This window comes from Lutra lutra, chromosome 4 (genome assembly GCF_902655055.1).
Source record: "Lutra lutra chromosome 4, mLutLut1.2, whole genome shotgun sequence".
Lineage (NCBI taxonomy): Eukaryota > Metazoa > Chordata > Mammalia > Carnivora > Mustelidae > Lutra > Lutra lutra.
The window spans coordinates 64,125,581-64,153,287 of record NC_062281.1 but is presented as its reverse complement, the minus strand read 5'-3'; the positions used below and the strand labels follow the sequence as shown (position 1 = coordinate 64,153,287).

The following is a 27,707-nucleotide window of genomic DNA, read 5'->3' as shown; positions in this document are numbered from 1 at the left end:
ATAGTCCCCTCTGAGGTCATGTTGGTGGGGTGTGGCCCTCGTCTGCTCCCTCTGACTAGAAGTCATTATTGCCTTTCGTCAGAAAGGAAAATCATCTCGTGGTTCTCTGTGAAAAGGTGGTTGGTCTCTGCAGACGAGAAACCTTCATTAGAATTCCTCTGCACGTAGTCAGCTCAGAGGGAAATCCTGAGTCCTATCTGACCTGAGATCCTGTATGCTTTGTCCCACACCCCTCGATCGGCTCCGGGGCCTGGCTGGGTAACCAGGCAGTGGGCATTAAGCCAACTGACTGCTTGATGGATATACTCATTTGCAGACTCAACATGTAAGCATTCATTCAACAAATAAACACTGCTATGTTTCTCGATTTGAGTTAGCTCTTCAAAGAAAATTAATCAGAAATGGCAGCTTCAGCCACTTTTGATTCCAGTGAAAACATCAGTCTAGAACTTGTGGAATCCCCAGAATACACAGAGGCCCATGAACCCCAGTGCGAGAAACAAAAGCTATGAAGTCCCCTATGCTATGTGAAAGGATGAGGAGCAGGGAGAGTACAGAGATGAGGCAAAGACAGTGTTCGCCCTCAAAGCCCTACAGGCTAAGGGGGATTACCTTACATACGAGCATGACTGTAGCACATGGAGGGAAGCGAAGATGGCCTTCTAGCCACAGAGACAAATCGCTGTGGGGATTGGGCAAAGACTGGGATTAGAATGTCACCTGGTCTAGCCCTGATACATGGCGGGGAGATGAGGGCACTAGCACCAGCAAAGGCAGAGAGGTGAAAACCAGAGCTAACAGAGAAAATGCCTTCTTCAGAGAGAGGGACAGATAACCAAGAAATGTGGGCTGGGGTTGGAAATGGAAAGAAAGGGATTTTGTATGGGGCACCTGAGTGGCTCAGTGGTTAAAGCCTCTGCCTTCGGCTCAGGTCATGATCCCAGGGTCCCGGGATCGAGCCCCGCATCGGGCTCTCTACTCGGTGGGGAGCCTGCTTCCTCCTCTCTCTCTGCCTGCCTCTCTGCCTACTTGTGATCTCTGTCTGTCAAATAAATAAGTAAAATCTTTAAAAAAAAAAAAAAAAGAAAGAAAGAAAAGAAAGAAAGAAAGGGATTTTGTCCTTGCATGGCATGCTATCAAATGAAACTTGATTCTATCAAGTGAAACTTGAGGAGGGGGGGGGGTCCATCCACGATTGAGACAATGGGTGATGTCCCCAGAGTCGGTCTTCAGGAAGGTGGTATTAAGAGTAGAAAGGTCCAGAAGGCTGGCTAGGGGAGCTGGCAGGAGACTGAGAGTATTCATGAGGGGTGTCAAGTCATTGGAGAAAGAGGGGCAGGTTCAAGAGCTATTATCCACATAGAACCTTCAGGTGGTGGCTTCTGCGTAGCAACAGGACCAAAGGAGCAGGTGAACCGGGGAAGGCCCTGGGGTGCCGTGTCTGGTCAACCAGGAAGACGATTATAACTCTCAGAGAAGAAAAGGGTATCTGAGGAGAGAAGTAAACTAGGAAGGGAAAAGAATTCATTCCATTCTGGACGATTCTATGAAGAGTAAGGAAAACATTCAGCTGCGGGTATCCTACAGGTAGCTGTGTATCAGGATGAAAGCGAGCTAGCTAGCCCATCAACACACAGATATGACGTGCCGTGGGCGAGACTGAGATTCAGAAAGGCGTGCTTGAAAAGCAATACCAGTAAACTGCCTGATTCAGGGATCTGTTTTCATCTTCCCAGGCTCGTCATCCAGGAACTACCTTACTTCATGTGTGTAAGTGGAGGCGCCTGAAGCCTGCTTAGTGAAGATGCACAGTGACTTTGACACGGAAGGCATCTAGCTAGCTAGAGTTTCTCCCTAAAACGAAAGATGGCGGCCTTGATTAAAAATCAGAAAAATTAAAGCTTGCCTGCATGTGTATATTACATATGCACGTATGCGCAGGTCTAAGCGTGTGTGTACACAACACACACACACACCCCTCTATATCCATATATAAAAATTTCTCTACTCCTTCTTACTTAAGGGGAAGGCTATGTTTATGGCTACTACAGTGACCAAACATGTAGGTTACCCAGAACAGGGCTTGTTTATGCCTGCCTTCCTGGTGGAATTACAACTATTCGGAATAGTACCCTCCTTGTCTTACGGACTGATTGGGTCCTGCAGTTTTGAGGGCTGGTTGGTTCTTAAAGAACCCTTTCAGAACAGCGTATGGGCTATAACAGTCTCTGCTTTCCCCACAAATGGAAATGTGTGTGTGTTTACACCAAACCTTATAAAACCGGTCACAGCTGCTTGGAAGTAGGCTTTATCTCAGGATCATTCATGTAAACATGAGAATACTTTAACAATGGATCCCAGTTTGGTTTTTCTGTAATTGCCGAGTTCGAGCTACACTGCTGCGGTATTAGAGTAATTTTTGAATGTCATCTTGAAATAGAAATGTGGATTTTAAGTACTAAGGCAAGGGTAAAGGAGAAATACTTCTTAAACGTATGCAGTGTATTTTCTCTGTAAGAATCCTAAATGTTGACACATTACCTATAATCGAAGTAGCTAATGACTTTTCAGCAAGGTGATTTGGTCAGACCTTACCCACAACCTTGGGTATACTCCAGAATGCTTTCCTGCACTTGTGAAGCTCTCTTGTCTAACCTGAATTTACGTTCCGTGGTGATAACGTGGTGTACGCAGTGTGATTAGAGTAAGTGAACATATTTAAAAAAAAAAAAAAAAAAGAAAGAAAGAAAGAAAAGAAAGGAAAAAAAGTAATGATACCCTCTTTCATTTTTGGCTCCCCTTCTGATAGTTATAAGGCATTTGACTTCAAGATCTAACACATTTTGTTCCCAAAACCCCAACCTGCCCTACTTATTCTCTCCTCTTTGCCCCTCTCCTTTCATCAACTGTGGCAGAGGACCACATCCAAATCCAAAGTTTCCCTCTAACAGGATCGTAAGTTCTGTTGCCCAGTGGCCTTCCTTGGGAGTGACATGCCAAAGTTAGAAATGTGAAGTCCACCCAGGGGCCTCCTCAATGAGCAGTAGAGTGTCAGTGTCCCACATACTTGTGTGCGACTATGATTCTATGAAAGTTAGTCATCTGTGCAGTAATTCTGTGTCAGCAGAATCCTTCATTATCAAGAATAGATATACACGTTCATAAAAGACACATAATGTGAACACCAATGCCATAAAATGTGTATGGCATAGAAACCCTCACCACGTGCCTAAGAAATGGAGTTTACCGTGGTTCCTTGACTTGGAAAATTTGTACTCTGGATATGCAAACCCAAAGACAAGCTTTTCTATACTGTTTTCATAATTTTTAACTCACAAATAGTAAGTTAGAAAACTTAATTTTCTCACCAAGACTGAATTTTCAGTCCCCCAGTATTTGCCCAGAGACAGCACTCCACATTGCCACTGGCTACTTCTCTGACTGTTACATCAACTTAACAAAAGGATACATTCTGCTTTCATCCCAGCAGACCCACAAGAAATGGATGCACCCTGAGTACCATGATCATTATGGTGATTTTATTGCACTATAATCTGTGTATGTGGGTGCTATGCTTTTTTATTCAAAAGGGAAATGTACGTCTGTCACTTTGCCAAAGAATCAGAGTATTACACTATTATTTCGGCATTCACTGTTAGCAAGGTTTACTTTGGTTTTACTCCCCTTTTTCAAATCCTAATTTCATACTTATGCATTTATGCATTTATTTGTGATTAATCATTTCATATGAGAAAATAATCCTTTTTTTTCCCCCTTTGCAGCCTTTTTTGGAAAATACCTCAATGAATATAATGGCAGCTACATCCCTCCTGGGTGGCGAGAATGGCTTGGATTAATCAAGAATTCTCGTTTCTATAATTACACTGTTTGTCGCAATGGCATCAAAGAAAAGCATGGATTTGATTATGCAAAGGTAATTTTCAGGCACTTTTACACTGCATCAATTTACTTTGTGCATAATGGGGAAAAGCCATTTTCAGTGAGTTAACTTATCCGCGAGATTGGCTTTCTATGTTCTCACAATGTTAGAATGAGAAATTTTAAGGTAATTTTAAACTCCAGGCAAGAAAAAGACTTTCAAGGAACACTGACTTTGAATAGTGATTCTTTTTTCCCTCATTAGGATGAAAGGCAATCAGCCTTTGATGAAGTATCATCAAGAAAATCATAGACGCCTCCACCTCGGTCTCGTGATATTGTTTTATTTTTCTGCTCCCTAGAGGATTTGTCCACATAATCCAGTGTTCTTCTTGTACCATTTTGCTTTTCACTGGCGTGAAAGTGCATTTCATCTGTGGCTTCAGGTTTAGAGCAGACAAGCACAATAATCGAAGGTCAGGAAACCACATTCTTTGCTTTTCCTCCTGTCTGACCAAGCATTGATATGTGACAAGGACACCTGCCCCATGGCAGCCAGAGTCCACAGCATTCTCTGGGGCCATCAACCCTCAGATTTCCAAATCTGTTCACAGAAACTGAAATCGACACGTCCCTCCGTGTCTCTGACAAATGCATCCCAGATTAGACTTTTTAAAATTCACAAAGGTTTTGTGATTGCCAACCAAAAATAAAACAATTTTCAGACGACAAGAGTGAAGGGGAAAATATCTTCGAATTTAGCCCACTAATTAGCCTAAAATATCCTCTTCTCTTCTAGCCATGCCCAGCTCTTCCTCACTTTTCTAAAAGAAGCCGGCAATCTGCTCTATGTAGCGTAGATCACTACGAAAGAGCCATTGGTGGAAATCGGAGAGAAGGAGCTTGATTTAATTTTGGCACAGTGCTGGCTTTATGCTTGGCCTGATTTGAGCTGGAGGAACTTGGTAGGAGATAAGGTGTAAGTCTGGCTCTTCCGTCCCCTTCAGAAAACAATGAATGCAAATGAATTCACAAACATTGCTAATAAGATTCCAGACTCATCAAAGTGGAGAGCTGGCGGGGACCTTGGAGGCAGATTTGAGCAATGTCCTACAAAGTGCGCTAATTGTCACTGCCATCATTTTTTATCTGTAGGGATGCTTTCATGCTCCTTGTTCAAGCTATTAACCTTTCTTTCCCTGTTGTCCTAAGGAGAGCAAAGTAATCAAGATTCCCTCCAAAGACTAAAATTAGCGTAACTTGCCCATTATCACAGCTGATTAAGTGTCAAAGACAACTGTGTCCAAAAAGAATATATGGCTTTTTTTTTTTAGTGAGAAAAAGGAATGAAACAGACACTCCCATGGAAGAAGGTGATGGCCTGTGGAGTTGTCCTCACAATGACATGTGACACAGATTTCCTCCCTTGGGCATGGCTTTGGCAGCTGTGCTGGTCCTTGAATCTACATGTGATTAGTCATGCCTGGGAGCCTCTGACACTGTGAATGCTGTCTGGGCACTTTCTGAATAAACTTTGTAGTGGAGCTCCAGGCCAGCAGTACCCACTTAGAGGAAGCAGGTGGTTTAAGTTTTCATCGTTCCTTTTCATTCCATTTCTTCCTTCCCCCTTACGGAGTTGCATCAGTCCCTCGGATGGCAGCTCAAGTCATTTTATTAGCCGGTCAGGCTCAAATCCCAGCAGCTGTATCATTTTAGTTGTGCAATTAACAGTATAGTCTGCAGGAAATCAAATGCTCCCCATATTTACTGGTTCAAGTGAATTAATTGATAAAATACTGCAGCTTTTCCCTGTGCACCCAGATTTGAGCTCTGGCTTTCATTTAGCAATTACTGTATAATTCCCACAGGTGCATTTTGAATTTAAAGAAAAGACCTTTCCTTTTGTTTGTGCATGTGCACGCGTGCACGTGTGTGTGGGGGTGGGCGTGTTCTGCAACTGTGACTTTGTAGTGGGCGTGGGTGTTTCCTGCCCTTGAAGTAATTAAATTTTTTGTCAAAGAATTACATCAATGAAATCTGAGAATGAAATATGTATCCGGTGTTTCATGGGCTCTAGTGTTTGGATTGCCAGATCTGATCATTATCTTGGGCAAACAGGACTGACTGGACTCTTTTTCTTTCCTAATTGCTAAGTCGTGCCCTTACTTAAAATAAAATTTTTGCGTGTTACTAAGCTAGTCACCCTAGAAAGTAACTGGCAACTGATTTCGTCCCTTTGGGAAGATGTTTTGCCGCTTTGGGAAGTTATCACCTTCCTTCCCGCTTCAGGCCTCATGCCTTCATTGAGTGAGACGCTTCTGAAGAAAGCAGTATGCAAATGCCGTCTGATGAATGTCACCTTTTGTAATTTTTGTTTTGTGTCAAATGTATGTTTCAGGACTACTTCACAGACTTAATCACTAACGAGAGCATTAATTACTTCAAAATGTCTAAGAGAATGTATCCCCATAGGCCCATTATGATGGTGATCAGCCACGCTGCGCCCCACGGCCCCGAGGACTCGGCCCCACAGTTTTCAAAACTGTACCCCAATGCTTCCCAACACATGTGAGTAATAACATCAGTTCTGGGACCTGCTGAACACGGGCCTTTTCTTTGCTCCCCACCCCCCACCTCCCATCTCTCCCTCACCCCATTTCCTTCCTTGCCCCGTCTCCCGAGGCAGGAACATCAACCAGTTCCTGCCAAGAGACCACGGGGCAGGCTGGCCACGGGGCCCAGCATAAGGACCAGGTCTCATGGCATGATTAGGAGTCACAGTATGTCCAATCTTTGTTAAGTAGCTAAATGGAAAGGAAGAGAAGCACTTACGGTGAATGGGGGAAATTGGTATCAGGCGTTCCCTTACGTTGTCTTAAATAATATCCCTGAGCATGATCTCATAAAAATAACCATCCAAGGGTATGCTCCTTGTAGCGGCAGAGTGGCGCCCCCTGGTCTCTGGTGGTAGAAACACGGGTCTGTCTTCCAGGAGAATACGGGGGTCGGCTTTGCTGCAGATGTGCAATTAGGACTCCTGCAGAAAGCAGCTTGCGCCGGCTTGCCCGAGAGGCCTTCTCAGGTCACGGCTTTAAAATAACCTGATGTTTCCTTTTGAGAAGCAGGAGCTCTGGTAAGGAGGGGAGGGGAGGCCCAGAAGAGGGGTTGGGGTGCGGAGGGAGCGAGGCAGAGAGCCCTGTTAGGCTGGTAACTCCCCCTAGCCAAGAATGAAAAAGTCCGGATGCTTTGGCAGCAAAGAACATGATTTTGTTTTTTACTCCCTTGACCCGCTTCCTTCCCGTCCGTTGCAATAACGTGCAGCCTTCCCGACAGAGCGCTTGGCTCTGTGTCTACGGAAGGATCCGCCATCAGGAAAGTAGGGACCAGGGAACTGGTATGTTTCCTTCAACACTCAACCTCCAAAATTGGTTCTTGCTCTGTTTATGCTGAAGTAGCATCTCTTCTCACCCATACTGATTTCCCAGCCGCAATCCTAGACAGAAAGAAAATTGAGTAAATGTATTTTTGGAAAGAGGGACATACCGAAGGCACTGTTATTGCTGGTCATTATATATCCCTGAAGAATCTTCCCTTATATGCTTATTTTTTTTTTATCTTATAACTAGTAAACTCATGGCTTTGGGCCAGTGGTATTCAGGTCGTCTCTGCCATATCAAGTGATTTAGAAAGAAGGAAGGAGGTCAGAGCTAACTGAGGACAGGAACTAACAGTAGATATAAAACCAGGACAGACCCCCTGCTGAACATGCCCAGTCAGGATGGAAGGATGGAAGCATCTCAACATGAACTATTGTCAACAAAGAAAGCAGGTTCCCCCAGCGCCTGGGGAATGCGGTCTGGGTGAGCCGCTGTGTTTCGGAAAAAATGCTGTAGATGGATATACAAACCTCTAGAAGGTCTACCTACATATAACCATGCAACAAAATTCATGAGCAAAGCCCACAATGGCGAGGGGCTCTCCATTCCAGATCACTTACAGATGGGCAACCTGCCGGTTCAGTGAAAGAGAAAGGTCTTTGTAGTTTTCTTCCCAGCGGGACCCACCTTTCTCTTTCCTTTTCGAATCAGAAAATCACTCTGTGTCGGTTTTCTTGTTACACTGTCAGATGCTCAGCCTAAGGAGGTTTGCTACAACTGTAACCCTTACCGGTGTTTTCGTGAGGTTGAGGAGAAGGCATTGACAAAATGTGGTGTTTTATGGCTCCTTAGAAGTCAGCCTGCTTTGAAGCTTCTGGGCAAGGTCTTGAGCCTACAGAAAAATCAGCCGCAGGTCAAGAGGTTCTGAGAGCCAATGGCATGCACAGACAATTGTAGGAGGAGAGGAATCTGCAGACTTCCCTGGGCCTTCATCATCACTGAACCACAGCATCTCCAAGCCCAGCAATTACAAATTCTATTTGATTCCACAAATATTTATGAGTGGTGCTCTCCAGTACAGCTGGGGTATAGGCACAAGGAAGACACAGTTGCTCACAACCAGAAACCAGGGAGCAAAGACAGGCATGGGCCCCCTGGGGCCAAATCCAGCTTGCCGCCAGCTTTTGTTAATAAAACTTTATTGACATACAGCCACATTCATTCGTTTTTGTCTTATCTGTGGCTGCTTTCACAATTCAACTGCAGAGTAGTTGTAGCAAATACATTATGGTCTTCAATGCCCCCAGTATTTGCTCTCTGACCCTTTACAGGATGAGTTTGCCCCAGCCTCTACCTTGGGGGGAGGATGGGCAAGTGTCCAAACAGCCATAGCACCAGTCAGAACAGAAGGCATAAGTACTAGGACAGGCCTTCAAGGGGCTATGGAAGTTTGGAGGAAGAGGCGTTCTTAACATGGAAAAGTCATGGACCAGCAGACGTTCAGAGCAGGTCTCAAAGGATGAGTACGATTTCTGCAGCTGATCCTACAGACTGGCTAGATGATTTCAGTTAGAAAATGCAGCGTGGACAAGTGGCTGCCACGTTATGTGAGACGATCTAAGATGTGACCTAGGAAAATGGAGCACAAGGAAAGCAAGAAGGGATAAAGCCAGAAAGGGAAACTAGCAGAATTTTGAGGACCTGACTGAATTTGTACGTGACCGTAAGCAGAGTCACCGGAGGTCATTTGGTGGGGTAGTGACAGAATAAGTGACTCAGTCATTTTCTCATGAAAATTGTTTCAGTTATTTCTTTTGAGTTCACGTGAACTACCTGGGTGGCTTACTAGTGACTATAAAAAAAATCTTCACTTGACAGAATGAAAGTATGTAGGCCTTTGAGACAAACAAACATGGGTTCCTTTTTCATGTCTTCCCACTACTAAACCTGTGGGCATTCTTTTTTTAACCTCTAGGAAACTCCATCATCTCATCTGTTAAATGGGGATAATACTAGCACTTTGACATAATATCATGAACAAAAACTGAGACAGGAAGCACAGGTCAAGTCCCCCCATAGGGCCTGGGACACAGAAGCCACTTCATGGACGCTGATCCTTATTGATCCTTTCCATTGAGATGAACCACATAAAGCTGCTCTTTCTTGAGGCCATCTTTCCTGACCCACAAAAAGTGAGATTTCATTTGGTTCAACTTCACGTTCAGGGGAAGCAGCTGAAGAAATGACAAGTTGATAGGTGTCCACTGTGATGTGACAAAGCTCTTGACAAGCTAAGACTCACACTGGGACGAGCCTCTCGCACCCGGCCGCTCTAAACACCCAGGCAGGATAAGCACCCATCTGGGCTGTGTTATCTTTTCCAGCTGCAAAATGGTGCTGCGAGCAAGTGCCAGTGAGGAGAACACCCTCAGCCCTAGAAAATGAAAATCCATGCAGTTGGCTAGGTGACTCAGCCTCTGTTTGCTGCTAAGCCTCGGGCTTTGGTGCCCCTGGCATGGAGAGAGCCGCTGCGGCTCCCTCAGGCCTTCAAAGGCCTGGGTTAGCCGAGTCTTTGTTGCCCAGGCCTCCCTGGCTGCCGCTCAGCGGAGGAGGGGGCCGGCGAGAGTCCGTGTGCGGCTCTTGTCACCGTGAGTGACTGCACAGGTCCACAGTTCAGTCTGTAGACAAAAGGAGTGAGACAGATGAAGACAGGCAGCTAATTGTGGAGCATGGAGCCCCTGAATGGCGGGTTTCCTTAGCAAAAACGTTCGCCACACACTCGAGCATGCTTTGCAGACATGTTTGGCAAGCCCTCTGCAAACAGGAGAAGCTGTAGACACTCCCCTGTTGGGAGAAGCAAGTAATGTGAACACGTTCCCTGCGGTGGCCTTCCCTGGTGGTCACGCGGTATCCAGGTGCCTTTCGTGTGGCCTCAGGCAGTCATCATCTGGCCCTCTCCAACCGGAGTGAATGCATCGTGTTTCCACGGTACTTTCCACTCCCAACAAAGGAAGGAAGCCGGGCCAACACTGGCTTGCTGGTTTTACACTTCAAGGCTGAAGGTTTTGCCAACCAACTAAGAACGAGGACAGACATGGACCCCTCGTGACAGGAGGCACTGTTTAATCAGAAACGATTCAGCTGTTCTAGGCCTCGGTGATACCTGAGGAAGTCTCCGTCATAACATCACACATGATAATCCTTATCCTAAAGCTCTTCCCTGTGGCGAAGACCCTACTGTCCTTTTCGGTAAATTACCTCCCAGGATCCTCCTAGGACTGCTAGACCCTCACTCTTTCTGTGACACAGCTTTTCTCTCCTGGCCGCCATGACATGATAATGTGCAGCAGTGACAGGAAAGGAGACTCCATTTACCTACCCTATGATTCTGGGGGAAGCTGAGAGACTCCCTCAGAACTTTCCTACCAACCATCCCCCTATCAACTGAAACTTTTTTATTATTCCATTTCACACCAGTTCTTTCCCCTGTCCCTGGAAATGTGTCTGATTGTGCGTATGAACACACAAACGCCGGTTCAAGAGAAATCTAAACTCTTGGTAGAACGATCCAGCTCCTCTAACTTGCAAGAATTGGTCTAAAAGCGCAGTTTGGGGGATGACAAAGTGTGCTAAAGGGACAACAACCTCTGCGTAAGCCTCAGAACAAAGTTTTTAAAACACCTCTGTTGTCCGAAATGGGAAAGAAATGTTTTCCCTTAGAGGAATTTGCACATCCTCACTTCATTGCTTCCACAGATCCGTAAAAGAAAATGCTTTTGAAGACGAGAGAATTTTAAATTCTCCGTAAGAATCTTTAGTCTGGGCAGAACTCATCACTCCCTCCCTGTGTTCCCACTTTGTTCTTCTCTTTGTCATTGACTGCATATCCCATGGCACTGGCTGTTTACCCAGACCCTTGAAGTCAAACTGCACACCTCCAGGGGGCAGCATTCACACAAGATACAGTTTGAATGAGGCCCTGGAGTTAGGCAAGATAGCTCTTTCCAGAAGGCAGGGCCAAGTGTTACCTCTCTGATTCTGGTGTCTGGGGAACATGGCTCCTTCCCCATCCCTTGCCAGATATTTTTTTGTTTAGCAGATGAATAAGCGTGTTAATCCCAGGTGACATTAAAACATATTTTGATAGCATAAAAATATTTAAGCAGTGGGTTTTATGAATTAAAGAAATTAGAAATCATTGAATGCCATAACTTTTTAGGTTAAAAAATGAAGGCCCAAACTCTATTTCAAAAAAATAAAAGACCCAAATGGCTCTGCCCAAGTCACGTAAGTAGACAGGGACAAAGCTGGAGCTATTCTCTTGGCCCCAGGTGATCTTTGTACTTCCCCTGCTTTGCTCAGCACTCGTCACAGTTACAGTTAATATTAGAAGTGGCTCCTATGTGTGGGTTTGCACAATTCTGTTGGAGTCTGCAGCATCTTAGAAGACTTGTTAAATTAGTTTCCTGCGGTATCTATAATCAAGATCATTTGATATTATTCTGCGTGCGTTCAAATGTTACCTACCTAAAGACATTTGAACTCAGGTGGGGAATATCTCTACAAAGTCAATTAAATAAGTTCAATTTGAGTGAAAGCTGAGATGGTGTGGCCTGGGAGATTAAGTATAGAATTTCCAATTTAATGCTTTGAGTGAGTGTCTTAAATCTATATAACTAGCTTATTCTGGGAATTGAAACCTATTTCATTTCTCACAGAATGACGGACCCACTACCAGTGCTCTTTAAGAGTTAGATCATTAGAGTTTTTGTTGTTGTCCGAGACTAAATAACAAATGAAGAAAACACACGTGCGGATATGAAATGCTAGAAATGTCTTTCTTTTCACTGGGTAAAGGCCATCAGCAGGAAAAATGAACTGCTAAGTTCTTTGCAATTCCCGGAATATGGATTTCATACACAACACATGCATTTCTTAAAACCATTTCTCGTCTAGTGAGAATTATTCTCCCCAAATACCCACCTATCAAAAAGAAAGGTGACATTACTGATTTTCAGGATTCGTGTTCTCGCTATGCCAATAAGCAGCAGAGGAGAGGGAATCAAAGCCCAGAGAGAATCGGCGTGGACGGCAAAGGTTGAAGTCACAAATGTGAGGTCAAAGGATCTAGTGCAGAGTAATAAATTCAAACACGAAGAAAAAGCGATGTGCAGAGAAGCCTCACAGGGGGAAGGTTAACATTTTTAACTATGAGAATAGTCTAGGTTTGGGGGAGAGTGTAAGGCCTGGAATGCAGAATTACTGGTTAAAATCCTTCTTGGAACAGACAAGAAGGAGCCTTACCAGGTCAGGCACATGCGACTGTGACCCCCAAAGTGGATTTTGTTTTCCTTAAAGCAACAGAAACTTAAAAACGACAACTTAGTCATCTCTCCTCTCAGTTTTTAAGCAAAGAGCCAGTGTTATGTCTTTTCGCTGATGCATCCAGTTTGCCTTGGAGGGTCCGACTTTATCTTGTATTGTCAGCAAAAGCAGATACTGGGCAGCTGGTGGGAGGTACTTGAATGGGGAGCAGAAAAGGCTAATGGATGAAGGCTAAGGATTTTAGGACTTAGTTTTGGCAGAAAGGAATGCATGTATCATCAGATCTTTGAATGACAGGGATTTTGAGGTGCTCCTTGGGGACTCTGGTGCAGGACTCTGGTTGTTGTGACATCATGGGAGGAACTCCAGCCCCGGGAAGGAATTTCTCATTTGTGAAATGGGAATAAAGTGTCCTGCCTGCTCCTCAGGGTTGCCACAGCAACCAAAAGAGCTATTAAATGATGAGATCTTTCCCAGCTACCCATGAGAACGAGTGTGATGTGGTCCCAGGATGTGTTCTCTGGAGTCACTGAAATCTCCTTAAACCCTCACAAAGCTCTGAAGTCGTTATGCCCATTACACAGATGGAGAAACAGAGTCTTAGAGGGGAAAAAAAAAAAAGTTGCCAAGATCACGTGGTTGTAAGTAACAGAGCTGGGATGAGATTTCAGGTCTGATCCCCAAACATTCTGGAACAATCGGAACTGTGATTTTTCACTTTTCCCCAAAACAGTTACCTGCTCCTTTCAGTGGCTGCTCTTCCAGCTGAGGGCTCCAGGCCCCGTTTGAGTCATTGTGAGTCAGTTCTTAGGGAAGCAAGCCTTAATTATCACTGGAGGACAGAAGGCTGCATCTTCCAGGAATTTGGAAGACCCCAGCAGGAGGCAACCACAGGTCTTTGGCAAAAGATCACTTTTCAGCAACATTGTCAATTCCAGCGACCCCCGACCTTCCACCTGCAGGTCCCCGGAACAGCTGCTGTTCAGTGGGTGGGAAGCAGGGGCGGGCTGTCTTCCTTTAAAAGGCAAATGCATCCCCCCCCCCCACTCCTTACCCCCTGCTGAGATCCCACCTGGGATTTCAGCTCCAGAGCTGGGGGTCAGCTCCCACTTGGAGAAATTAAAGGGGGAGGGGGAGAAAAAGGCAATTGGGGGTAGGGAAGGACATCTTTGACAACAGACCTGAACTCTCCTTTTTAATATAAGCCAGATTTAACATATGTCATTGTGTAAATCCGGGAGTCCAATTGGAGGCTTGTAATTTGCTGCGACCTTCCCCATTCCTCAAAGTGAGATGGAGTTGTGCCAAGCACATCAAGGTAGCTGGTAGAAGATATAATTTGCCTGCTGCGAGTCTTCGTTTCGGTTCCCTATTGTTAATTTTTATTTGTGTTGAGGTTTTGTGGCTTTAAAAAAGTCAACTCTGTTTATTTCAAAATTAAGGCAAACCAACATCAAAGGCAGTAAGAGGAAGATGTTTAGGTATTATAAAGAAACGTGTGATCTTTTATAGCCCTATTCTTTTTCGAGACACGTATCAGTAAATGGTTAGGGAACCTTTCACGACCCACTTGCTCTATTTTTCTGACCTCTAGCCACCCCTGAGGGTGAAAATCCCTCTCAGATGGGGCTTAAAAGCCCCCTCTGTCATCCTGCTCAGCCTCTCCATCTAATCCTGTTTGTACCACGACATGCTGCGTGAAGAATAAGAAACAGGGTTTACATCCTTTCCTACTGCATGAGCCCCTGAGATTGAAGAGGCTGATTCCACCCGTGTTCACTTTTAGATATCAGGAACCCTTTCAGGCCAAAAACACGGGACAAGTGGTTCATGAGTCATTTCCCGGGTAAACATAAGAAAATTTATGTTGAAAGTTTCTCTTAAAAAAAATAGCAGGTGATACCTGGAGACCTTGTTTGGTTTTTAATGCAACAGGATTTTTCCACCCAGACACTTACATAGAATGTTTATTGGCTCATGTAGGAAATGCATGTGCCTCTGTACTAGCACTTTTAAGTGATATAGAGATAGATAGATAGATAATAAATAGGTGATAGATGGATAGAGAGATGATTGATAATGATTAGATAGATAGAGATAGACAAATAGATCTGTTGTTCCTCAAAAGAGCTTTTTAAGAAAGGTACTATTATCCCCATTTACAGATGAGCAAAGTGAACCACACTTGCTTTTCCTACTCTGCAAATCTGCCCCTTTAAAAAGGAGTTGACTTACACTACTGAGCACAATTTATACAATTTTAGAGATAGTGTCTTCTGTGCTCACTGTTATGCTGGTATTTGTGCTGTTGTACTTCTGCTAGTTAACTAGCATCCAAGAAGCTCAGTGGTACCAAAACAGCATTTAAAAAAAAAAAAAAGATTTTATTTATTTATTTGAGAGAGAGAGACAGAGAGGGAGAACAGAGAGGGAGAGTAAGAGGCAGAAGCAGACTCCCCACTGAGCAAAAAGCCTGATGTGGGACTCGATCCCAGGACCCCAAGATCATGACCTGAGCCAAAGGCAGACACTTAACTGACTGAGCCACCCAGACACCCCAAAACAGCATTTTCAACTATCAAAAGTGAGATTTTGAAAATGTATAACAACAGGCAGCATTTATATTGTTCAGCATGCATAGGAGTAGCCCAGTAAACAATTGTGTAGCTCAGAAATTCCAGGTTCACCCCAAGGGAAATTTGCGCTAGAGCAAACCAGCAGAGTTCACGGTAAATGCTCCTGAATTCACTCGGCTCACAGTGATTATTTCTCTAGGGTTTTTCGGTTTGGGGTTTGGGTTTTTTTTTTTTTTTTTGAGATTTTATTTATTTATTTTAAATTTATTTTTATTTTAGAGAGAGAGCAAGAAGGGAGAGGAGCAGTGGGGGGAGGGTACGGGAGGGGGAAAGAATCCCAAACAAAAGGACACTGAGACCATGACCTGAGCCTAAATCAAGAGTTGGATGCTTAACTGACTGAGCCACCCAGGCGCCCCTATTTCTCCAGTTTTGTAATATAAAAGATGGCACAGGAGGATGAGGTAGCAGCATCTAATAGTCAAGGGATTTGGGTTAGATCTCAAAAAGAAGGCAACATATTTTGTGGGTCTCCAATAAAATGTATGAGACACCACTTGGATTTCTGCAATAAATTAAATATAGGCTTGAACCCGCATGTTCGAGAGGAATAAGACCCACCTCCCTGTAGTTGACAAAAATTGTGTCTGCACGTGTATTGAATTGTCTATAAAAAGAATGGCTTTATGGATAAGCATGTATATGGCAGAAATAGATTGGCTTTAATTCCAGCACAGCCCATTAAATTAATGGTATCTATATATAAGGTTAGGAATGAGAAAAACTCATAGACTACATATGTAAGTAATCAATATAATAGCCCAGTAAAATCAAGAGGGAAAAAATACATTATTCCACATCTTTGTGACTATATCTAATAGCCTAATTAACTACAACATTTATAGAGTTAACATCACCATGAAAACATCCCCTTGTGTGTTATAGAATTTTATCTTTAGATCTTACATGATCATCCTGATGTCTTTTTACACATTTTATTCAATGAATCAAATGAACTTGCACTAATTACCTTTTTAGCTGCCCATCTAGGTTTTATAAATTTGAATCCATATGCCTTTTGGGGATGTGTGATATTTGGTGTAGTGAAGTTTTGAGCTCTTCTTATAAATATAGAAGACCCGTGGGAGACAAAAATAGCAATGTCTAAATTACCTTTCCTAAATGATTATTTCACAACCTTCAACTTGAGATTTTTCTCTACCTGACTAAAATTATACATAATAAGAATCCTTTCTGGGTATTTTCAGAACCCCTAGTTATAACTATGCACCAAACATGGATAAGCACTGGATTATGCAGTACACGGGACCCATGCTGCCCATCCATATGGAATTTACAAACATTCTACATCGCAAAAGGCTTCAGACTTTGATGTCGGTGGATGATTCTGTGGAAAGGGTAAGTACACAAACTTGCCTCAGTGACAGGTTTTGGTCCAGCTTCCTTGGTGTAGATCCATTCTTCCTAATTCCATCTTCGTCTCGTAGGTGTTTTCAAGAGAGGGAGAGAGCCTGTGTGCGTGAATATGTGTACGTGTGTGTTGAGTGACTTTATCTTCCCTCCCGTATCTTGACCCCTTCTACTAGCTCTCCAGGCTTGGTTCTTTGGAGCCAGCAGCAAAGAAAGGACAAAATCAAAACACCTTAAGTCAAGAGCTACACTCAAAAATACCTTCAAGAATTAGGCAAATAATGTAAATACCTAAAGCTGGTCTTGTATAAAGTGATAGGGCATGGCCGGGACTATGCAGCACTTTAAATGCCCACATCTGTAACAAGAAGCAACTACTCAGCTCCAGCTTATTTTTCCTGCGTAGGAAAATAGATCCAGTATCATGAGTTCTTTTGACTTTTCAAAGGAAACCAGAAATACAAACATTTTATTTGAAATTTCCTGAATTTAAAAAAATAACAGAAGCCAAACAAAACATGCCCAGAGGCTGGATTTAGTTGGCTCAAGCTCCAAAGCAGCCTCTCCGTAATCCTTGAGAAAGAGTGATGATAAAATTTGCTTTAACAGTGGATTTTCGAAGTAAAACCTGTAAGTTAGGTGGCAGGGACTGGTTTGTAGAGTTTGTTGTTTGGTTTTTGTTGTTATTTTTTTTTAATAGGTGCACAAAAGCTTGAAGAACAATGTGCCAGATTCAAAAAAGTTACATTACTCTATTATTAGACATTTTCCAGGATTGTAAGCAACTGGAACATGTAGTCATCATGTTTCTCAGCCTTGTTGAAGTGACACTTGCCTTTAACAAATAATGGGGAAGACTTTCGGGGAAAATCACGACAACACTCTTGTCATCTTGCCCATCTTGTCTCCGTTGTATTTCAGCTGTATAATATGCTCGTGGAGACAGGGGAGCTGGAGAACACTTACATCATTTACACCGCTGACCACGGTTACCATATCGGCCAGTTTGGACTGGTCAAGGGGAAATCCATGCCATACGACTTTGATATCCGTGTGCCTTTCTTTATTCGTGGTCCAAGTGTAGAACCAGGATCCATGTACGTATTTCTCTGCTTGCAACATTTGGCTATCATGGCTTATGTGTATCTGAGATGATTCGATTATCAATCTCAGGGTCTGGTTTCTTTTCATCCAAAACAGAAAAGGGGGTAGGTAGGGGGAGGTTGGTAATTTAGAAAATGAAAATCTTAGTTTTTTTCCCCATGCAAAATGTTAAATTAACTGAAGTATGCTATTTAAAGAGAAAGGAAAATTAACTATTAATGACTAATTCTGCCAAATGGACCAAAGTCCACATCTCACGGCCTGTGCTCACAGACATAGAATGGGATCGTTAGGGACATATCTGTACTTTCTTTGAATCAGACATACACTGTCTTTAAAAACAGAAACAAAAACTGAAACAGTGCCTGCTTCTAGTTGTTTTTTTTTAATTATTACTAAAGAAAAATTTTTAAAGAAAATAAAATTTTTAAAAAGCATGATTTTCTTTTAGAAGAAAAAAGGGTCTGAAAGACTAGCGTTCTATTTCTGCTACTTGGGAAAAGTAGACAAGTATTATTTGGGAAAAATTAGACATGTCACTGCCTCCCTCTGCATCTCTCTTTTCCTGTTACAAAATGGGTTTTATATTCCCTGCCATCTATATCACAATGTTCAGTGTAAAACAAGATTGCATACATGAAACAAGTTATGGAAAGAGTTAAAGAAAAGAATCCAAGTGGAATTTCAAATCCAGAATGGTCCTTAAGGAGCATCCAGCCAGGACTACTACTTCTTTTTCTTCTCCTTCTCCTTCTTCTTCTTCTTCTTTTAAGATTTTACTAATTTGTTTGAAGGGGGGCATGCCAGCATGAAGAAAGAGGAGGGCAGAGGGTCAAGCAGACTCCCCACTGAGGGAGGAGCCCCATGCGGAGCTCAATCCCAGGACCCTGAGGTCACAACCTGAGCTAAAGGCAGACGCTTAACCTACTGAGCCACCCAGGCACTCCCCAGCCTAGACTCCTGATCTAACACAGAAGAAGCTTGGCACAGCACCAGTGCCTCTCTCAGAGTCCCTGATTCTGGAAGTGGCTGCATTGGGGCTCAGAACCCGGATATTCTGAATCTCCTCCATGTGCCTCCTCTGCCACTACATCTGGGAGAAGACGATGGTAGTAAAAGGATTCTTTGAAAGTTATTGTATCTCTTCAGGTCATTGGAAACACTTTGAGAATTGTCTGATCTAGGTGAAACAGTTTTATGTGTGAAAGACTAAGGTAGGGGGAAGAAGGTTGTAGGCCAAGAAGTATCGGTGTGGAGAAAGTGGCCCTCCATGCCACCCACACAGACATTAGTTCCGGGAGTGACCACTTGTCCCTTTGCAGAGTCCCACAGATCGTTCTCAACATTGACCTGGCCCCGACGATCTTGGACATCGCTGGGCTCGACACTCCTTCCGATGTGGACGGCAAGTCCGTCCTCAAACTTCTGGATCTGGAAAAGCCAGGTAACAGGTGTGTCCATTCGCTTTCCCTCAGTCAGCCCCAAGCGCCTCAGCCCCCCCAGAGCCAGCCGGCCACTGAAAGGAGTGAAGGCCAAGTATGTCTTGCCCATGAGAATCACCCTAAGCTGAGAATGTCTTGGCTGTTTGTGAACAGCATACTGATGGAGGGGCAGTCGCGGTCTGCGGGAAGTGAGAGATGTTTCTTTAAATAAACTGTGAGCACAGATGCATGTGGAAAAACGTCCAGATACCAACAGTAAATATTATTATTTTGCTTTCAGGTTTCGAACAAACAAGAAAGCCAGAATTTGGCGTGATACGTTCCTCGTGGAAAGAGGGTAATTACTGGTTCCTGGGGTGCTTCTGGGAACCAGGCCTAGTGGGCAGCTCTCCCTGCTGAGTATTTTTCCCCCTTATTCCAGTTTACTAAGCATGCAGATTTCGTAAGCTTGGTCACAAGATTGAATGGTTTGCTACTCATTCTCCACTGGCTAGCACAGTAATGATTGTTGCATCAGAATTGTAAAGCATAAGTTCTCATACAACGGGACCAAAGCGTTGACTGTTGCATTTTTCGACCTCGGTTCTGAATCGGACCAGTCCATTCCTTCCTTCCCAAGTCTTGCCTCACCCTCTCCTTTCTCCTTCCTTTCCTTAAGTGCCTTTCCTAGTTTTAAGTACACATATGAGACTGTCATTTCCAGAGTCCCTTCTGGGTTTCCCCTTTTGATTCATAATCCTCATTGTCTCTCTTTTTTTTTCTGTACATATATTGAGAGAAAAGCATTCATATGAATCTAAAGCTAGACACTTATGCCCAAAATTTTGAAATTAATGTTTTAGGGAGATAACAATTCTTCCTAGTACCTGGCTTATAATTTTCACAAAGGAGTCAGCAAATGTTGAGCTCCTATGGACAAGGTCTTATCAATTATTTCACGCCATTTGAAGAACATGGAGGAGTCATGCTGCAGGGGAGAAAAAGAGAAAAGGAAAATACACTGGGTGGGTAAATCAGATCATTTCTCACATCAGAAACTTCTTCTTTTCTGTCAAAGGAAGTTTTTACGTAAGAAAGAAGAATCCAGCAAGAATATCCAACAGTCAAATCACTTGCCCAAATATGAGAGAGTCAAAGAATTGTGCCAGCAGGCCAGGTACCAGACAGCCTGTGAACAGCCTGGGCAGGTGAGTGACACAGCTTGTCTTCACCATAGGTCACATGCTTCTTCATTTCTAATTTTAACAATTTCAACATATAAAATAATGTACATTTATATATAAATACGTTTTTCATAGTGGTCATGCAGCGCTCGCTGTGACAGCTCTCCTCTGACTGAGAATTCTCTAACTGGTCTAAACTGGGCCTCCTCATCACTGCTTGGGCTCCCTTCAGTGAAAAAAAGATGGTGCCCTCAGAGAGAACTAGATATCCACCCAACTAGCCAACACCAGTTCAATATATCACACATGTGAAATGGGTAGTCTGGTTAGAAAGATCAGCAACTTGGTTCCACCTGAGGAGTAGCCATCACCCTTTGGAGTCCTGATAACTGGTTATCAAGAAGGGTCAAGAAACTACTTAGTCAAGATCCAGGGGAAGATGCTAAGCCCCTGGGCACTGAACCACCCAAGAGACATGATCGGGTCTTCCCATCCTGTACTAAAGTCAGATGTCATCGAACCCACAGAGGAGGAGAGAATCATGACCAAGACTGGGAAGTGAAAAGGGAAGCCATATTGTGTTTGTTTATTATTTCTACTTCTGCTCACAAAATTTCTGACATCAACTATTTCCTTAGAATGAATTATTTTTATTAATGGAAATATTATTACAAATGGGGTGCCTGGGTATCTCAGTGGGTTGAGTGTCCAATTCCTGATTCTGGGGGAGGTCATGATCTTGGGGTTGTGAGATCGTGTCAGACTTCACACTCAATAGGGAGTTTGCTTGAGTTTCTCTCTCGTCCTCCTGCCCCTACCCACCCCTCTATCAAGTAAATAAACAAATCTTTAAAAAAAAATTACTATAGAATTAAGGACTACCCAGAACACCAACTATTATCAATAAGAACTAAAGAAATACCATATGATGAATTAACACAGGCCTGTTTCTAAGGAAAGTGAGAACATATGAATGCTAACTATTTAAAACACTCTTGATTGACATCTACACTAGCTAAAAGAAGTACTGTATCATGATGAGAGAGGAATTACCTAAGTCATTGAGACAAAATTGAAGGAAAGTGAAAAATAATAGTTATTACATTTGTCTTACATAAAGCACTATACATGGAGTTTAGTATGTATTAGCTCAGTTTAATCCTCATATCCGTCCAATGAGGTAGGCATTGTTGTTCCCATTTATAAATGGGCAGCTGGTGAGTGCAGAGCTGGGATCGAAATGAGTTGTAGGATTCAAAAACTCGGGCCACTTGCCGCCTTCCAAGGTCAGTTACATTAACGAGGCAAAGAGAAGTTCACATCTGTTCTGAGTCTTTTCTTCTCTTTAACTTATCTGACCTCTAGATAGCCACACAATTAGCCAATACCAGTTCAGGATACCAGGTACACGAAATGGATACACAGTCATTATTAAAATGACCTCATAAATGTAGGGCATCACAGTTGTACTGGTGATATGGTATCTAGCTTACTGAAGAGACATTCACAATAAACAACTTGAGCCTCATACTTTCTGCATTTCCTCATGACTTTTTGTCCTCGGGGATTCCTTTGAAATAGAAAAAGGTGGGGAGGGAGGTTGATGAAGGAAGGGATAAAACCAGGCCTTCATGGCGTTCTCGTAAGTCTTAATTTTCAAGTGTTTAGTGGAGAAGCTTAGACTTATTCATTATATTTTAATATGATGTCTTCAGATCCTTCTCAAGGAAGCGCTAAGTGTTATTATGACTAAAACCTCAGAATTGTTTTGTAGCTCTAAAATGATTTTTATGAGCCAGCCTCAATAGACTAATTTGCTTTTATTCAGGAGTTGGAAATGTTTGGTGTTAAATATATTTCACACGAATTGGTGATTCTGTTACTATTTTAGCCTTCCAAGTGGCAAGCATTACACCCTTTTGAGAATAAGGTACACTGCCTACCTTTCAGTATACAATTTTGCAAACCTCTCTCATATGGCTTGCCCTGGAATTTTAATACATGTCCTAAAGGGCAAATGTAGTCTCAACTAGATTACGGTATGTTGGCACAAACTCTTCCCTCTTGTGAAATGCTAACTGTGTTAAGAATGTCACTTCATTTTTTCACAGTTTTCTAAACTTGTTTTGCCCGCCATGAAATGCTTTAATGCCTGGTTCCCTGAGATTCTCCTCTGCTGCTTTATTTCAATGTGAATCAGTCTGAATTTAGATTATATCACATGAATATATGTAAATGTCCGCAATAATTTCTTTTAGAAGTGCCTGAATTATTAGAACAGAGAATTACACTCTATCCCGGATGGCGATTTCTTTCTTTCTATAGGTGATGCTCAAATTATAGCTTAAAAATCTGAGAACTTCTGGAAATTTTTGAGCCTCTTCAAGTCAGTTACGGAAACTGTGGGTCAAACCTGATAGCTCGGTTGTATTCTACAGAATCTTTATGTTTTGGGACATGTGCGTTTTCTATCTGGTTACTTTGAAGATTATCTTTTTAGTTACAGTATCAGTGACTTTTAAAAAGGAAAAGTCCAGAAGAATGAGATTGTTTTGCTCTGGATCAAGGCATCAGTTAAGGCTAGAATGAACTCTAATCTAATCTCTTCTCTTGACACTGCACACCTGGCCGGTGGCCTGCGTCTCTTCCTCTGACCAAGGTTAACCAGCTCCATTCAAAGACAACACAATCTTCTCTTTGGTTTGACTCTGTACGGATAGAGAGGAAAAACCCACAATACCAACCCCATTCTCTTCACTTCAACCCCCAAAGAAACAGTGTATTTCACCCATGCAACCATACCCCCCTGCTTGGTCCCCTAAGGACTGCTTGGCAAGGTCAATGTGGATGCACAAAGGAGGTAAATGAAGGAAAGAAAATAGGACATCACAAAGTTTGGGTTAGAATATTGGCATCCGCTACTTTTTACCTGTGTATTTGGGGACTGGATTAAGAGTCTTGGGTTTTCTATCCCTAAAGTTAAGAAAATTACTCTCAGTCTCATAAGGATTCTGTGATATCATATATGTAAAGTGCTAGATGAGTTACAAGGCTACGTGGGAATGTTGGGCATTATTTCTGTTCTGGACCATCTTACCTGCTTTTTCATTCCTGTGAAGCCAACAGGGAATTCAAATGGGCTGGAATCCCAGACATTTGGCAATACTTCTTCCACTTTGTGAACAGAGCAAGCAGCAGGGACTAATTAAGACGGCATGGACATATGTGTTTGCATTACTTCTGTGTTCCTGAATTAATATGAGGCTGAGTATGAATTCCCGCCACTCTCTCAGCTGGCATCACACCCCCAAGCACATTATGTACAGATTTATGTATGACACACACTACACACACACACACACACACACACACACACACACACGTGCAGATCTCAGCTTCTATCTGAAAAGACTTTGGCTCAACAAAGAACTCACATCAGTGATGCTCAATTCTGGCCGCACCTAGAATCACCTGGGCAGCTTTGGAAAATATCGATGTAAGGGCGCCAGGGTGGCTCAGTCAGTTAAGCGTCCAACTCTTGGTTTTGGCTCAGGTCATGATCTCAGGGTTGTGAGATTGAGCCCAGCCTTGGGCTCCACACTGGGCAGTGGGGGTAGGAGGGTTGGGCGGGGGTTGCTGGTTAAGATTCTCCCCCTCTCCCTGTGCCCCTCTCGAAAGAAAGAAAGAAGGAAAAGAAATATCAATGTATATATAGCCTCCCCCCAAAACCGATCAGATTAATGGGACAGAGGTGAGGTCAAGGTATCTGTATTTGTTAACATAGTTAAGAACCAGAGGTCTAGAGTCAGAGAATATTGAAGTTGGAAGGAGTCTTAGAAATCTCCTAGTTGAAAGGTATCCTTTTTCTAATAAGGACATTTAGATCCAGAAATCTTAAGCCACAAACTCAAAGTCAGAACCTGCAACTCTTCACTCTCAGCTTCATCCTTTCTTCCCCAGAACATGCTGCCTCTTCAAAAATGTAAGAGTAGATTTTCTCTTTGAAATTATAGATGGCATTTGCCTGGTGGAAGCCACACGAGCTTAGGACCCACTTAGAGCATCTAGGGAAGTGGTTCCCAAGCCCTGCACATTAGAATCACAGAAGCAGCTTTACAAATGCTGATGTTCAAGCTTCACTCCAGACAAAGGAACACAGAACCTCTGGGGATGAGACCCAGACACCCCGTGATTGTTTTCCAGCTCCTGGGTGATTTCTTTGAGCGGCCAGGACTGAGAATCATTCATGCCAGGAAAAAGTTATTCTATGTTTCTCCTTCTAGGTATAGAGATTGACTCCTTAAATAGGAGTTACATAAAAGAGAAATTCCCGAGGCCTTCAGTTTTTGAGTACATTTCATCTATTCTCTGTTGTTTGAAAAAAGCTTGTTTTTCTCTTTGATAAAGAAAATTACATGTCCTTTGTGAGTTGTTAAATTCCAGCAACCTGGCAATTTCATTTGCCTTTCTACTATTGTGTCAATATGAAATCAAAGATTTGTTGACCATTACGGAAGAACCCCAGATCAAGCAAGCGGGTACTACTTGGGAAATTAGAATGTGGCTTGTTGAATGTCCTGGTTTAGCTCCAGGATTTATGTTCTCATCCCAAAATTATCCCTCTGACCACAGATCCTCAACCTTTTGTGACCAGCTGCAGAGGAAGAATAAAAGGCAGTTACCAGTAAGATCGGGCAAGTTTGCCAGGAACTGACAGCCTGTTTCCAGAAACTCACTGAGCCCTGGCTAAAATTTCAGCATGGCTCACAGACCCTTGCCCACGGCCCTCCTTATTCCAGAGGGACGGCCCCAAGGACCAAGCCCCAGTGCCACCCTCTGGCTGAACGCTTGTCTGCATGGAGCTCAGCACCGCCCACCCGGCCGCAAAACCTTGTCTCCTCCCCTCTTCAACCTGCACTGAAGGACATTTCTGAATAGTTATGCCTCTCGATGTTTTGAATTCTGTGCATTTTTTAAAACACAAACCACAGGCTTAAATGTCAAACCATACTTAACGATGCCCCAAACGAGTCAGAAAAAAGACAAACATAAGGCCATTTTACTTATAAACTAACTAATGCGGCCACACCCGATTTAATTTACACTCTTGCTTCCCACTACTCCAGAACACAGCCCGCTCTGGGCAGGATCCCCTTCTCCCTGCTTGTAAACAGAGCATTCTCGTCAGCGGCAGCTGTAAGCTGTTGCCTCTGCTTCCCAAATGCTATTCCCTCCACCAAGGCTGTTGAGAAGCCTCACATTCTACCACTCTTTTTTTATTGGGGTCCTAATCAATTGGGATTGCATCCTGGGTCCACTGCTTTTTTGCTATGTGACCAGGGGCAAGTTACTCAATTTAACTCTGCCTCAGTTTCTTCATTTGAAGATGGGCATAATAATAAGTACCTGCCTCAGAGGGTCGCAGTAAAGGTTATAAGAGATAAGTGTATTAAACATCTAAACCAGTACCTGACACATAATAAGCACTCGACAAATACGGGCTATCACTTGATGGCCAAGGTCAGTGTACCAGTTGTGCTTTCCCCAGACTGTAAGAACAACACTCCTTTCGACCTTTCATTATTGAGTTTTACAAAGGATTATCCAGATGAAAATCTGAAGGAAGAAATATTTTCTCCTGCTTCTCTTTCCTTTCCATTTCTTCTCCCCTCTCCCGTCTCACCCTATTTCAAAGAAGACAGGAAATAAATCTTAGCACAAGTAACTCTACTTAGACTGGTAAGAAAATCTGACAATGGCTCCGGCTAAGTAGCAATATGAACGAGGATGTTTATATGGTACTTTTATAGTCCCAGTGTTAAGATGAAAATCTAAATGCATGTCCACAGGCAGGTAACTGTGTTTTACGATATTGGTACCGGCCTGAAGGTTAATCAGGTTATCCCAAAATTACTGTATGGTTGTTTTATTTTGGAGAACATGATTTGACCTGCATTATGACCAAATCCACATAATAAGACATATAATGATGACAAATAATCCACGTGTGTTTGTGTGTATGTGTGTGTAAAATTAAGCTTTCATTGCAGTGTACTTTTGAAAAAGCTGTAGTCAAATTTTTTTGTTTCTTGTTCATGAATAAGTAGGCATAAATAAGAATATAGAACATTCTTAATCAATCTGAAAAATATCTGCAATTAAAAATGTAGAAACTAAAAAAAAAAAAATGTAGAAACTATAATGATTATCTGGTAGGTACTTCAGGAAAGGGAAGTAACCAGAGCTCTATCTTCAACTAATATTATGCTAGGCACTTTACACAGAACATTTTATACCTGAAAATTATTCTGTAGAAGAGATCTTATGCTCATTTTAAGTATAAGGAGACTAAAGCTCAGATGGGAAAGTCACTTGCCCGAAGTCACAGAGCTGGAGGTGTGACAAGTCTGAGTTCAAACCAAGATCTGTGTGATTCAAACCCACAGTCTCCCCACTAAATAGTAATTATTGTATTATATACAATTTGCAAGCATGAAACATGAACTTGCGCAAGGATTGGATAACCGTTGTTAAAGGTCAATTATAATAGTATTGCTCTGGATTTATATAGTGCATCGTTTTCTCAGAACTCAAAAATATTCAACGACTTATTCTCATGGCATATCCTTGAGGCCAGGAGAAGCAAGTATTATTTTACTAGATGTGGAATCTGGAAGAACAAAAAGATTCTGTAATTTGCTTAAGGCCGTAGAGTTAGCAGGAAAACAAAATGAAAATGGAGGTCTTCACATCCCAAACCCAATACTTACCTTCATATCCCTAATCCAATACTTGCCTCCATTAAAAATGACTACCTCTCATTAAGTTTGCATAAGACCAGGTTAAGTAATAAACTTAACTTGTGTGTGCAGAGGGAGATAGTCTATGAAATAATAACAATAATAATAACAATAACTGCCTTTGTTGGGTGTCTACCGAGTACTGAGTTCTTCCTGCTCCTGAATGAGTTCTAATACTCACGAAGCTTGATGGTAGAGCTGACTTGCTCAAGGACACATAGTGATGTGAGAAAGCTGATAGTTGAAATCAGACTTTTCTAGGTTTGAAAGTCCAGACTTCTGCCACCGAGCCACATCGACATGGATATGAAATGCCATTCTCAAGTCCCAGGAGGAATATGGGTGATATTCACCACTACAAAATCCTACTCCATCAAATGAGTTATGGTAGCACTGTAGGTTATAGTGGTGATTATGTGGATAAATTTATATAAAGTGCTCTAGACCAGTACCTGGCATCAAGAGTTCCACAGGTGATGATAATGATGTTGAAGGGAATTGATTGAAGGGCATTTGTCTCATTTCCAGTAAGTTTGATTCCACCAAACAAGCTACACACATGAATCCTTGTATCAAAAGGGCCAGCCATCTCTTCTTCATCACATGTTAT

The 27,707-nt window shown here is 42.7% G+C and overlaps 1 protein-coding gene across 1 annotated transcript in view; it reads left to right on the top strand.

Moving 5' to 3' along the window:
* SULF1 (sulfatase 1) overlaps window positions 1–27,707 on the top strand; it is a 173,390-nt gene that overhangs the window by 113,978 nt on the left and 31,705 nt on the right. Inside the window, exons 6-12 of the mRNA XM_047725787.1 lie at window positions 3,783–3,934; window positions 6,278–6,447; window positions 16,426–16,576; window positions 17,510–17,685; window positions 19,015–19,143; window positions 19,415–19,471; window positions 20,192–20,321. Of these exons, the coding sequence (XP_047581743.1) occupies window positions 3,783–3,934; window positions 6,278–6,447; window positions 16,426–16,576; window positions 17,510–17,685; window positions 19,015–19,143; window positions 19,415–19,471; window positions 20,192–20,321 (965 nt within the window). The remainder of the gene's footprint in view (window positions 1–3,782; window positions 3,935–6,277; window positions 6,448–16,425; window positions 16,577–17,509; window positions 17,686–19,014; window positions 19,144–19,414; window positions 19,472–20,191; window positions 20,322–27,707) is intronic.